Source organism: Phascolarctos cinereus, unplaced genomic scaffold, assembly GCF_003287225.1.
Source record: "Phascolarctos cinereus isolate Bilbo 61053 unplaced genomic scaffold, phaCin_HiC Scaffold_2;HRSCAF=192, whole genome shotgun sequence".
NCBI classification, from domain to species: Eukaryota; Metazoa; Chordata; class Mammalia; order Diprotodontia; family Phascolarctidae; genus Phascolarctos; species Phascolarctos cinereus.
Window position 1 is genome coordinate 350,889,192 of NW_027555625.1, and position 12,981 is coordinate 350,902,172.

The 12,981-nt window shown below is 47.1% G+C and overlaps 1 protein-coding gene across 2 annotated transcripts; it reads left to right on the forward strand.

The window, feature by feature from the left end:
* The first annotated feature begins 520 nt into the window (after positions 1-520).
* Positions 521-12,207, forward strand: IRF1 (interferon regulatory factor 1). Of its 2 annotated transcripts, XM_020991138.2 has the most exons (10): positions 521-826; positions 2,528-2,619; positions 4,004-4,103; positions 4,776-4,952; positions 5,080-5,129; positions 5,224-5,359; positions 6,761-6,883; positions 7,508-7,554; positions 9,871-10,003; positions 11,226-12,207. In XM_020991138.2, the coding sequence occupies exons 2-10, from the start codon at positions 2,533-2,535 to the stop codon at positions 11,348-11,350; spliced, it is 978 nt and encodes a 325-aa protein (XP_020846797.1). In that variant the 5' UTR covers positions 521-826; positions 2,528-2,532; the 3' UTR covers positions 11,351-12,207. The 2 variants fall into 2 exon arrangements, with proteins under 2 accessions (XP_020846797.1, XP_078006497.1); XM_078150371.1 differs by lacking the exon at positions 2,528-2,619.
* The last annotated feature ends 774 nt before the right edge of the window (positions 12,208-12,981 follow it).

Here is a 12,981-nt window from a genome sequence, read left to right on the forward strand (position 1 = left end):
TTCCAGAGAAAGGTGAGTCCCTGGCACCACTGCTTAGCACCCTCCCCCTGGGGCAACACCCCTGACTGCTCTCTCACCTTGGTCCGGAAAGTGCAGAAAAAAGATGGCAAGAGGAATAAGATAATTGTGTAGAAGTAAGTGCAGGATTCCAAAGCCTGGTGTGAAAATGAAAAATCAGGAGCACGGTTTTCCTGAATGGCCTCTCTCCTCCTTTTCCCTGAGGGCAGGCTGCTGGAAGCTTGGAGCCTAAAGGGTTTCTCTCTTGGGTAAGCCAGATTGCCTATTGGGGGTGTGTCCGTAGCCCGCGGAGGCGGGGAGCTGGGGGAGGAAGGCAAAGGGAGATGTAGCAAGCGAGCTGGGGAGGAGGGAAAGAGGTTCTGTACTTCCCCCCTAGCCTCTAGCTCTACAACGGCCTGATTTCCCCGAAATGATGCTCTCTGATCAGCCAATCAGCGGTGGCGCGGCTCCCCATTGGGCGGGGACCGGCTCTGCCCAGAGCGGGGAATCCCGCTCAATGTTTAGTCTTCGCGGCCGGCTCCAGGACCTAGGCTCAGTGCGAAAGGCGCCGTCCAAGAGGTAGGAGGCCAAGAGCAGGACCGGGAGCACACTCCGTGCCACGGACTCTGCTGACTGTCCGCGGCTGGGGACAGTTGGAGCAGGACCCGCGGACTTCCAAGATTAGCCTTCCCTGCTTGAAGCCCGTGGAGCTGCCCCACGGGAGGCGACAGCGGGCCCACAGCTAGGCGGGCGAACACTGGGGACAAGGCGAGCTCCAGCTTTCCAAGCCAGACTTCTAAGGCAACGGCGGCGTGGGCCCCCGATCCAGGTAAATGGAGCCTCTAGCTCACATCCTTTTCTGGGAGACCTGGGCCATAACACTACCCTCCCCCAACCCCATCCCTCCTCCCTCGCACCTGGAGAGAGCGCTGGGACAGAAAGTAGGAAAGCTGTGTATGTCTGCAGCCGGGGGCTGACCCTTTGGGGGAGGGGGAGGGGCGCACTCCTAGCTAGGGCGCCCCTGACATTGCTCCTACTAAAGGCTTGGGCGTCGCGTCTCCTAGACCAGGAAGTGAAGACCATTAAAAAAGAAAAAAAAACCAAAAGAGCTAACCCGGCGTCGGCGCTGCTGCTGAGCTGAGTTGTAATGCGTTCCCAGGGCTGCTGTGTATGTGCCGAGCTTGCTGCGCTGTGTACTGAGCTGAGCTGAGCCGAGCCGAGTCGAGCTCTGCTCTGCTTCTCTTCTCTGCTGTGCCTGAGGAGCTTGGCCTTGGGAGGGCGTTTGAGGACAAGCAGCCCAGAGGGAGGGGGTGCTAGCTGCCCACGGAGAGGAAAGGCCGGGACGCGCTGACCCTCCCTCCACCCAACCATTTCCCTTCCCAAGCCCTCAGGCCAGAAAGCCGTTGGCTTTTAGTCTCTGATCCAGGGATCATTTGCGATCATTTGGCCCCGGCCTAAAGGTGATGATATCTGGCTGCTTCTCAGGGCAGACGTCGCCGTGAAACTACCCAACCCCAGGAGCACAGGGTCATTGCCCCAGGACAGCCACAGGCTGTAACTACCCTGCCAGGGAGCCACTGGGTGGCTACACCACCAGAGCCTGTGTTGCACGTGCCCCCAAGAGAAGGCCAACAGAGGGCCAACCTGCCCATCCCCCTAATTCTGGGAAGAATGGCCCAGTTGCTGACTAGTCCACAACTTTCAGAAAACCCAGCTCAAAGCCACCTGTCCCCGCGAAGCAAGTGGATAGGCTCAAACTCTAGTGACCCCATGCCAGGGCCGCTGGGGGCAAACTGTTCTTGCAGGGAAAGGTCTGGGGGACTGGTTGCAGGGATGAACTGGAACTCCCAAAACAGCCTTGGGAGGGGCTTCCTGGAGGAAGCAGAGCTCCTCCTTAGAACAAGGGGGTGGGTGGGGTGGGGGTTCTAATGAGACTGGAGAAATAGTTAACGCTCTGCAGGATGGCTGGCAGATCAAGAAAGCTGCGTTTTGAGAAGTTGTTTAGTAAATGCTAAAGTCTCCCTTTGAAAAATAGGGAGAAAAATCTCTGGCTGTCCAAAGTGATTAGTTTTGTTAATAACAGAGTGGAGAGAGAGTGGACTGTTCCTCTCTGTGGTGATAATTCATAGCTGGAGATACTTTTCTTGGCAACAGGTGGCCTAGAAAATGAAATGAAGGCCCCACCTTTACAAAGAATTTTGTATCGGTGAAAAAAGACAGGGTGGGCATTTAAACATAAAAGTGGGTCTTAATCTCCTCTTCTACAACATTCTCAATTTATTTCATTTCCTGTCCTTCTTTGGCTCATATGCCTTTGGACTGTTTGTTGAGAAGGGAAGAGCTCAGAACTCTAAATGTCTGCCCTGTGTTTAAGGATGTCCTCTTGCCTTAACTGCCCTTCACTATGCATGCATCACCCTTCGTGTTGTAGCTGCATATGTGTCTCCCTGTGTCTGTGGGATGGAGGTGGGTGTGTAGAGCAGTTACTTCCTTCAGCAGTTAAACCTGAGCCTTTTTCTTGGCTTCACAGACAACATGCCCATTGCCAGAATGCGCATGAGACCCTGGCTAGAGATGCAGATTAATTCCAACCAAATCCCAGGCCTGACCTGGATTAACAAGGTGAGAGCCCCACCTGTTTTGGTTTTTTTTCCTCCTCTCCTGTTAACCAATACCTCATGCTATATAAACTAAAGATCCAAACGGATCTGGGAGAGGAAAGAGATTGGGTGGCAGAAGAATGTGTTTTCCCAGGCCAGACCCTATGAAGTATGCTATAAGTGTGCAAAGTAGGTACCTGGTCTCATTGATGTTTGGGACTCCTGGGCACTCATCCCCTCCCCCCATTTTAGCACATACAAGACCCAAGCCGAACCAACAACTTCCAGTGGTATCCGTTTCCAGCATTTTGAGCTCCTCAAACTGGCCTTAGCCACTGCAGAATCCCACCCTTCGTGCTGGAGATAGACAAAGAACACTTTGTGACTGAGAGTTGTAAGGAATAAAGAGCCAGCCAGAAGAAGTGTATTCTACCTTTAGGACTAGGAATGAGCCTTTAATCAGTTACTTAGCTCTTTCCTAATGCAGGTGCATAATAATAACTTATATTTTCTTTTCTGGACCTGTGATTTCATCAGCATAGGGAACCCCCTGTGATGAAATTCCCTCTACAATGCAAGTCAGCAATTGGTGCAGTTTATATAATCTCCCTTAATTTAAGGGAACTGCCTGGGACATTAGGGGATTACGGGATCTAGTCAGGATCTCACAACCAGTATATATCAGAGGGAGTACTTGAACCCAGACCGTCCTGGGTTCCCTCCCACTTGTATCTATCCACTACCCCATGCCGCCTCTCATCTTGTATTTTTTACTTTTCAAAGTTGTCATGTACACCATCTCATTTGACCTTCATAAACCCTTCAGAGATAGGTATCCTCATTTTACTGAAGTCCAGAGAGTTGAGGCAACCTGCTCAGAGTCTGATAGCGAGTTAGCAGCAGAACCTGAACTCTAACTTGGGTCTCTTACTCTTCAGCCAGTCGTTGTGTGGGGTAAGGGGATCTGTCAGTTTAGGAAACGATATTGAGGATCACTGTGCTCAGAGGAGGACCCCATCTCAAAAGAATGTATCATCACTCATCTCTCTACTTAGATCCGACTGTGTAACCAGAAAAAGGATCCAGACAAAGCCCAGAGCCAGGGTCAGAGGGTTCCTTGTCAAAGGCAGGAGTAGGTTTGCTGTGAATATAGCATATATGCTCAGGAACTTGCCAAATAGCATCAAGTCGTATCATGGGGGTCTAGTTGGGAAGAGATGAAATGTTCTATCATGATTAACTTCCGATTTTATACTTGACATAAATTTCTTGCCCCTTGTTTTGTTACTGTATAGCTCCAACCTTAGTCTATATACTTTGCCTTTGCATGTTACTGCTTCTTGGTGACTTGTATACCCACAGAGGTACAGTTTTATATTCATCCTGAGCTCTGCTTTAAACTCCAGGAAGAGATGACTTTCCAGATCCCATGGAAGCATGCAGCAAAGCACGGCTGGGACATCAACAAGGATGCCTGTCTTTTTCGGAGCTGGGCCATTCACACAGGTAGGTAGGTAGGTGCCATGCCTGGAGCTGGGCCTTCGGCATGGGAAACCTCATCGATGATGCAGAGAATGGATCCAAACGGATGGGATTTGTTTAAAATGCTCAGAGCTCATTCTAGTCAAAGAGAGGACTGTTTCTCTTTGCTTTGAGTCCCTCATCAGGGTCCCTTGTCATTGCTCATCTTGAAGGAATATCTCTTCTGACTGATCCCAGTGCCCAGCCCAGTCTGGGCTTTTTCCTATACTATAGAAACATGTAGACATGGCTTTCTTACCTTATGTTGCTGGCCAGCCACTTACCCATCCAATTAGTTAATCAGCCAACCAGCTAAGAATTTATTGACAGCCCTTATGTTATTGAGCTAGATGTTTTTAAAAATCTGATTGGCCCCTTCCTTCAGGAAGTTTATAATCAAGCTGGAGAGCTTAGAATGTACCCATGTAAAACAATTAGAGAGTATTATATGAGGAAATGCCAAAGCACGGAGGCAAATATGGTGTTTTCGAGCATGCCAGGATGACCTAAGGTCATACAGTGGTTTACAATAGACTGTAAGGGGCATAGCAGACACTGCCTATATCAAAAATGAGCCTAAGTCTCCCCAGGGAAAATATAAGACATTCCACTTGCCTTTTCACAATGATCCTGACATCCTTCTTTTATCTTCTTTAGGCCGATACAAAGCCGGGGAGAGGGAGCCAGACCCTAAGACGTGGAAGGCCAATTTCCGATGTGCCATGAATTCACTCCCTGACATAGAGGAAGTGAAGGACCAAAGCAGGAACAAGGGCAGCTCAGCTGTGAGAGTGTACCGGATGCTCCCACCTCTAACTAAGAACCAGCGGAAAGGTACAGGGGAGGATACTACTAGGTGGAAGGTATGGAGGAGGTGAGGAGGGGAAGGGCAGATAGGATGGAGAAGGGAGGCTGTATTCAAGGAGAGTATAGATGCTCACTCAATACGTATGTTTCACAGAGAGAAAATCCAAGTCGTCCAAAGACTCCAGAAGCAAGAGCAAGAGAAAGGTAGGTATTTCCTTGAAGAGACTGTCTGATCGGTGACTTCCGGGAAGTGGGAGATCAGCCCTAGGCAGGGGCCTGAATCTCTTGTTCTCGGCAGTCATATGCAGAATCCAGCCCTGATACCCAGTCGGATGGGCTTAGCAGCTTGACTCTCCCCGATGACCACAGTGGATACACAGCTCAGGTTTACATGGATCAGGACATGGAGGTGGAAAGCTCTTCGGTTTCATTGGGTGAGTCAGGGAACGTGTGCACCACTGACTTGTGAGAGCCTTCCTGCTCTTTGTGGCCCTGAGGATGGAACTGACAGCCTCGCAGAGCTCAGTGTCCTGTGATACCTCAGCTAGAAGAGACCAGTAAGGCCCTTGGAGGGGAGGGAGTTAGTCATAATTCTACTGTAGTTAAATAGGCAGAGGCGGGACAAGAACCCAGGTTTTTCTCAAGACCATTGTTACTAAGGAAGGGGTCTCAAAGCTCTTTTTAGTGCTTAGCTATTTGTTAGCCAAGTCGATCCATTTATTTTTGGATTCAAAATATACTAGACACTAAAGGCACCCAGGAGCTGGTGCTTAGGAATTTAAACGTTGTGCCCTACCCTAGGCAATTTCACATTGTCCTGAATCATCACCAGTCAAGTTTGTGGTTCAAGGTCATGTGTTTTTCAGTGAATTCAGATCTTATGTGGGTCATATTTCTACAGCTTAGGACAGGAAAATCTGGAGGTCTCAGTGGATTCCAAGCTCAGTATGAGTTATAAGCATGATATGGTGGCCAAAAAAAGGCTAATCCAGTGTTGGGCTGAGTTAGGGCAGGAATAGCTTCCAGGAATAAAGAAGGAGTGGTCCCATTGTACTCTGCTGTGGTTTGACCACACCTAGAGTACTCTGTATAATTCTGGGCGCCACGGTTTAGGATAGCCATGAGCTAGTTAGCATCCAGAGGAAGATAACCAGGATGGTAGATAGTCCTTGAGTCTGTGCCATATGAGACTGGTTGAAAGACCTGTGATATTTAGCCTGGAGTAATGAATACTCTGGGCACATGATTCCTGTCTTCAAATATTTGAAAGGCTGTCACATGAAAGAGAGGTTAGCCTTGTTCTATTTTGTCCTAGAGGTCAGAATCAGGAGCGATGGCTAGAAATTGTACAAGAGCTTGAAATTAGGAAAAACATTATTCTAAACATTAGAACTGTCCAACAGTGGAATGAATAGGCTGCCAAGGGAAGTAGCCATTTTGGAAGTCTTCGAGCACAGGTTAGATGGGCCATTTGCCGGGTATGCTTTAGTGCAGACCTGTACAACTTGGCAGTAGGTAAGGGCCAAAATTAAAATAGGCTAACCTTCTTTGGGCCAGAGGTAGATTTTTAGCGGCTCACTTTCCAAGTAAAGGTTACTGGAGACAAACTGACTGTGGTTGGTTGTCTCAGGTCACATGACAAACAGGAGAGAGCGTGCCGTGGTGGGCTGTCTGTTGTGCAGGCCTGGCCTGCTTTAGTGGGAATATTTTTTTCAGCTACGGGTTGGTCTGATTGACCTTCTAATGCTAAGATTATCTGAGTCTGTGAATGGGAAGAGCTGTGATCTTTTGCACAGATCTGAAGTTCTGATTCCTGGCTTTTACCCATTCCCCAGATCTCTCCTCCTGTGATGTCAGCAGCACTCTCCCGGACTGGCAAGTCTCAATGGATATCATCCCTGATAGCACCAATGACATGTACCCCTTCCAGGTGTCGCCAATGCCTTCTAGCTCTGATGGTTTGTATCTCCTGGGACCCATACAGCTACTCCTGGTCTTGACCACAGACAGCACTTTAGGATTCCCATTTTCTGCCAAGGTTTCCTAGAAGGTTCCCTGGAGTGTCCCAATAGGATCGGTGCCCAGGAGGGAAATGTTAGCATTTCCTTTTTATTGGGAAGCTTCAAAGATAGGCCGGGAAGATATGAGGCAGCAGAGATATCCTGGCATTACAGGCCAGGGTGGACTACAGTAGGCATGGGAGGGAGGGAGAGGACATGGTAAAGAAACCCTCTCTGAGAGGGAATTATTGGTAGCACTGACAAAGGTTTGGCTTAGGAGGGAGGCAGCTTGTTTCTCTGGTTTCTCTGTAGGTTGTCACTGGTACATCCCTCTTCCAACATGGAGAAGATGGGGTAGGAACAGTGACTGGCTTCCAGGAATCTGACTGCCCAGACTAGGTTCCCGAGTGAGGACTGTTTCCTGGAGTCCGGTCAGTCCAGCCTGTGAGCCCGAGCTGTTAGGAGGCTGGTGTGCATTGTCCCATTGGGTGTAGGGAGAGTTTGGTGGGGCTGGCTTCCCAAGGAGAGTGCAGACATGACTCAAAAACCACCTTTTCTCTACCCTTCACCACAATACATTAGCAACGGACGAGGAGGAGGAGGAAAAACTACCTGAGGACATCATCAAGGTAAAAATCTCTTTCTGCTTTTATGGTCAGCTTTAAGGAAGTGGCAGTTTGTTAGTCTTGGGAAAAAAACCAAAAAACAAGGAAGTCTCTTGAAAAAAAAATGGCACGTGCTAGTTTGTTGCCACAGAGACAGAGGCACACACAGATTACTACAGGAATTCTCTGCTGTCTTTGTCTAACTGCAAAGAGGCTCTGTATTGCGGGGGCATTGCAGTAATGAGAGAAAATATCAACTACTTTCATATGGTTAATCTAACCTGTTCTGAGGTTCACAGCCTATGTTGAATCCTCAGCCAGCTTCCTCCACCTTTGTCAGTGGGCACTGAGGGAATGTAGGCTAATGCTTAATTCTGGCCCTTGGAATGCAAGATTGTATCTCTTCTTGCCCGCAGAAAACTTGTGTACCTACTTATGTCTTTCTAAAGAAAAATTTCATTCCATGAACATTATTAAGTGGCTAGCATGGCTGAGGCATCAGGCTAGTGACTAAAGTGCTAGACTTGAAATCCAGAAGACCTACGTATGAATCCTGCCCCACACACTTGGGAGCTGTGTGGCCCTGGACAGGTCACTTAACCTCTCTGATGCTGTTTCCTCATCTGTAAAATGGAAATAATAACAGCACCTATGTCACAGAGTTATTACAAAGCTCAAAAAGAGATGATGCACATAAGGGAGTCTGTAAAATGTAAAGCGCTACATAAACATGAGTTATTACTTCTAGATGTTGAGTTTACAAGCATAGAAAAGATACAGGCTTTCAGTCTAGCGAAGGGAGGAAGCTTATAATCTAGTGAAGGGAAAAGACACACAGAGCTAATGACTGCCTTTGGCATAACACAGTGTGATAAAAGCTGTGGGAAAGCCCATACAAGGTGTTATGGGAAATTATTTGGGATAGTAGATAGAGCTGGAGGAAATTTAGAGGTCACTGAGTCTCAGTCCCTTAAGGAGGAAGGGACTATTTCAGCCTTGAGCTGAGGGTGGTAAGGGAGTCAGAGCAGAGGAAGGAACACCTAAGTTAGGTCTGGAAGAAAAAGAGGGATGTGAGTGGATGGAGGTAGAGTTAAGGTCAGGGAGTCTATTCAAAGCATGAGGTTATATACCTTGAATCCATGGAATGCATGGAAACCAGAGAGGGCAAGAAGTTGAGAATGACTGGGGGAGAGAAACTCAGTTTGGCCACCACATAGATAAGAGTATGTGGAACAGATGAAATAAGGCTGAGAGGGTAGCTGGAGCCAGATTAGGGAAGAATTTGGAAGGCTCTGGAGTTTCAAATTTCATTGGTAAGCAATGCGGAACACTGAAGGATTTTGAGTTGAGGAGTTCTGTGATCAGCAGGTAAAGGCAGGAAAGCTAGAATGTGAGGAGACAAACCAGGACGCTATTACAATAGTCCAGGGGAGAAAATACGCAGACTGAACTTAGGTAGTTGCCGTTATACAGAAAGCAGAGGCCAGGTGCAGAAGATACTGTGAACATTAAAACCTTGACAACTGAAGAGATCAACAGAATGAGGAGCAGGAAAAAGTCCAAAAAGGCCTCCTAGCCCCAAGAATCTTTGAGGCTGGCAGGGCAAGGTTCCACTGAGAGAAATAATGGTGTTAGGAAAGATGGGGTTCAGCTTTAGACATGGGGAGTTTAAGGTTTCTGTGGGACAACCAGGTGAAGATGTTCAGCAGGCCTTCGAAAGTGTAGAGCGTGGTTGGCAACAAGGAGACACTGAAGCCTTTTAAGCAAAGGAGTGATGTGATCGAAGCTACCTATATTTCACTTCTGATCTTGTTTGATATCTAATCTAATTAAGCTCATCTAATTAAGCTAAAATACCATAGCATGGTAGTGTTAAGACTACTGAGTCCAATGACCTCAGTTCAAATCTTGATTTTGTCACTTGTTATCTGTATGACCTTGGGCAAGTCACTCTTCTTTGGCTTCAGCTTCCCCATCTGGAAAATGAAGGGTTGGACTAGATTTCTAAAGTACCTTCCAACTCTGACATTATGACTTGAAGATGAACTCCACACTCTTGGTAGAGCTCAGTGGAAAGGACGCCATGGAGAGAATGAATAACGTATTAGGGAGTTAATAAGCCTATGGGTCAGTGTAGCGGGCTGGCCATTTAGGTTTTTGCCATGGCTTGAGGGAATGTTGTCATTCAAGGCCCCTTATGCACTAGGCTTCAAGAGCTGAGTCTGAGGCCACAGCACTGGTCCTGGGTATTGGTCCCTTCTCAAGGGCACTTTGATTTGTCAAGGAGACTACGGGGAAACAAGAACACAGGATAACCCCTTCCTTTCTTATCCCTTCCAGCTAATAGAACAGTCAGAGTGGCAGCAGACTGATGTCGATGGAAAAGGGTATCTGCTTAATGAACTAGGCACCCAGCCTCTCCACAGTAACTTCAACTTAAAGGAAGAGGAGAGCGACGTGGACGGGTCAGGAGGTAGGGAGAACCTCAGGCTCAAAGTCCTGGGGAAGAAGGGAGGCCCCCAAGGAGAGGATGAGGCTTCATGGCTCTGTAACCTTGGGCAAGTCTCAGTTTCCTTCTTCAGAGAATAGGGATGATAAAATTTGTATTTGCCACCTTACCATGCCGTCAGGAGGCTCACATCTTTCCATTTGTCTCCACTCACCCAGACACCACCCCAGTTGAGACCCTTATCCCCTGCTGCCTGGGTTATTGCAGAAACCTAACTGGTTTCCCTGTCTGATGTCCCTCCACTCCAACCCATCCTCTGCAGAGTGTTTTCCTTAAAGTGCAGGCTACTCCCCAACTCAATAACTTCCAGGAGCTCCCTGTCACTTCGAGTTTCAGATAGGAATTTGTCTGTTTGGCATTCAAAGCTTTTCACAACCTAGCCCTTACTTAGCTTTTCTTACTCCATGTTACTGCCCTATACTCCGTGGACCAGCCATACCATCCTTATTGTTTCTCAGCCACTCTCATCTCCTGTCTCTACTCCTTCTCACTGGCTGTTTGTTCCCCATGGCCTGGAGCTCAAGTCCCACCTAATACATGAAGCCTTTCCTGGTCCCCCAGCTACTAGTGCTCTCCCTACACTCTCTTTAGCTTTCACTTGGTCTGACTCCCCTGAAGGTAAATTCCCTGAGGGAATTGGTAGTGCTAGCACCTAACACAAAGTCTGGCACAAAATAGGTGTTTAATAAATGCTTGTTAATTGAGTGATTAAATGAGATAACAAAGATGCTTTATAACTAAAGATTGACAAAATGTGAGGTATTATTAGTGGGCAAATCTCAAAGAATAACTGAAGCAAAACATCTCCAATTCTAAACGTCTTCACAGTGCGAACCATATCTCTAACACTGGCAGATTAAGAAATAGCTGCTGTTTCTTATCTCCTGAAATGCCCCTAAAATAAGAATGGCTTTCCCAGATGCTCCCTCACCCATTGGCATGCAAGCTTGGGCAAAACACACAGAATTCTTGTAGAGAAACATGTATCTCCTTCTCTTCTCTATTTCTGCTGATTACATTTGGGTCATATACCTCTGGGACCCATGGAGCAGTAGCCTTAGGGTCTGGGAGCCTTCTAAGAGAGGTGATTGGCATGCCTCTTAAATTTGCAAGTCTTGCAAAAAGGATTTTGTCCTTTTAGCCTGTGGCTGACGAATCTCACACCTCCTTTCTCTTTTTCGTGCAGAGGTTTTTGAGTTGAATTTACATCGAGCCTTCACAGAACTGAGGACCCTGGATACAAGTTGGATGGACACCCTGCTGACACCTGTCAGACCACCCAACATCCAGGCTATTTCCTGTGGGCAGTAACCACGTCCTCTGCCTCCAGTGAGCCCACAGGGCAGTGTTTTGGTGGCTGGTGAAGACAGCCCTTTTATTGCATAGCCTCAAGAAACTGAGGGTCAGAAGAGGGCCTGGACCTGCCTCCTAAGAAGACTGGTATCAGGATTTCAACGCATATCAGAAAGACAGTGAAGGCACAGTCTGCAACTCTGTTTCTACTCATTAGTTTCCCACTTCGTAAGCTCCCAACTGCTATATTCTGGGCTGCCCCATTGACATATAGTGGCTGTGAGGTCTGGGCAAACTCCTGTTCTGGCTGAGGGAAGAAAGGGTCAGTTCAGTCAGGCCTCTTGATGCTCCTGTGCTGAACAAGAGAGTTCAGCAATAACCACTGGTAACAGTCATTTGCACTAAAAAAAACCCAAATGATCCTATTTCATAATCATTTGCACTAAATGAGCCCTTTCCCCTAAAGACCGTTGGGCTGGCGTGTAAATGTTTGAGGGCCAGTGAAATGTGAAGGAAAAATGAATCACATACAATATTACTTCCTCCAGACTTTCTAATAGAGAGGAAGCCCTCTCCTGAATCCTAGTTCACATTGGCTGTGAATATTTTTCCTCACAGAGCTGTGTACACACTATTTCCCCCCCAAAATCTTTACCATCTACATTTATTTATACTGTCCCTTGAGGCAGTGCCCCCTCCAACTCTTCAGTAATGGGCTTGAGGAAGTGCTGTGTGCTGCACAGTGCTTAAGGAGGGAAGTGAATGTGCCTTGGCTTTAAAGTCTGAAATACCATCCATTCCTAAATCATGTATGTGATCCCATGTATATATGTAAATATGTGAATTGTTTTTATTAAAAAATGTTTACAGAGGAATCCTATGAGTATGGCCCTTTATGTGGAAATATAGCAGAAAATGGAGATGAGGATAAATTTATGCTTTATAGTCAACATTTATTAAACCCTTTCTATGTGCCAGGCATTGGTGCCAGCCCTGGGGATATAAAGAATGGTAAAAACAGTCCCTGCTCTCAAGGAGCTCATGGGGGAGACAAGATGTAAACAACTATGTACTTAAAAGAAATATACAGGATAAACTGGAAATGATAAACAAAGGGAAGGCATGGAATTAAGGAGATTGGGAAAGGCTTCCTGTAGAAAGGGGGATTTTAATTGACACTTGAAGGAAGCCAGGAGGTGGAGGTGGGGAGAGAAGAGCACAGGCATGGGGAACAGCCGGTGAAACGTCGGGAGATTGTATGTCGTGTAAGGAGCAGCAAGGAAGGCCAATGTTACTGGAATGCAGGGTAGATGGAGGGAAGTCAAAGTGTAAAAATAACTGGAAAGGCAAGAAGAGGTCAGGTTGTCAAGGGTTTTAAAAACTAAACAGGATTTTCTGTTTGATCTTGGAAGCAGTCAGGAGCCACTAGAGTTAAGCTGAGTAGGGAGTGATGTGTTCAGACCTGTGCTTTAGGAAAACCTCTGGCAGCTTAGTAGAGAATGGACTGGAGTGGGGAGAGACTTGAGCAAGAACAGCAAGAAAACTATTGCAATTGTGGTAAAAGAGGTAAAAGGCTCACTGAAGAAAAATCATCTTTTTTAATTTTGTTTTTTTTTGGTTTGTTTGTTTTTGGAGGGGGGCTAGGCAAT

What these genes read in the sequence shown, in the direction of transcription:
- IRF1 (XM_020991138.2), top strand. Translation starts at nt 2,533, where the DNA reads ATGCCCATTGCCAGAATGCGCATGAGACCCTGGCTAGAGATGCAGATT. An exon ending in GCCTGACCTGGATTAACAAG is followed by an intron (nt 2,620 to 4,003) that starts GTGAGAGCCCCA and finishes TTTAAACTCCAG; the next exon opens with GAAGAGATGACTTTCCAGAT. An exon ending in AATGCCTTCTAGCTCTGATG is followed by an intron (nt 6,884 to 7,507) that starts GTTTGTATCTCC and finishes ACAATACATTAG; the next exon opens with CAACGGACGAGGAGGAGGAG.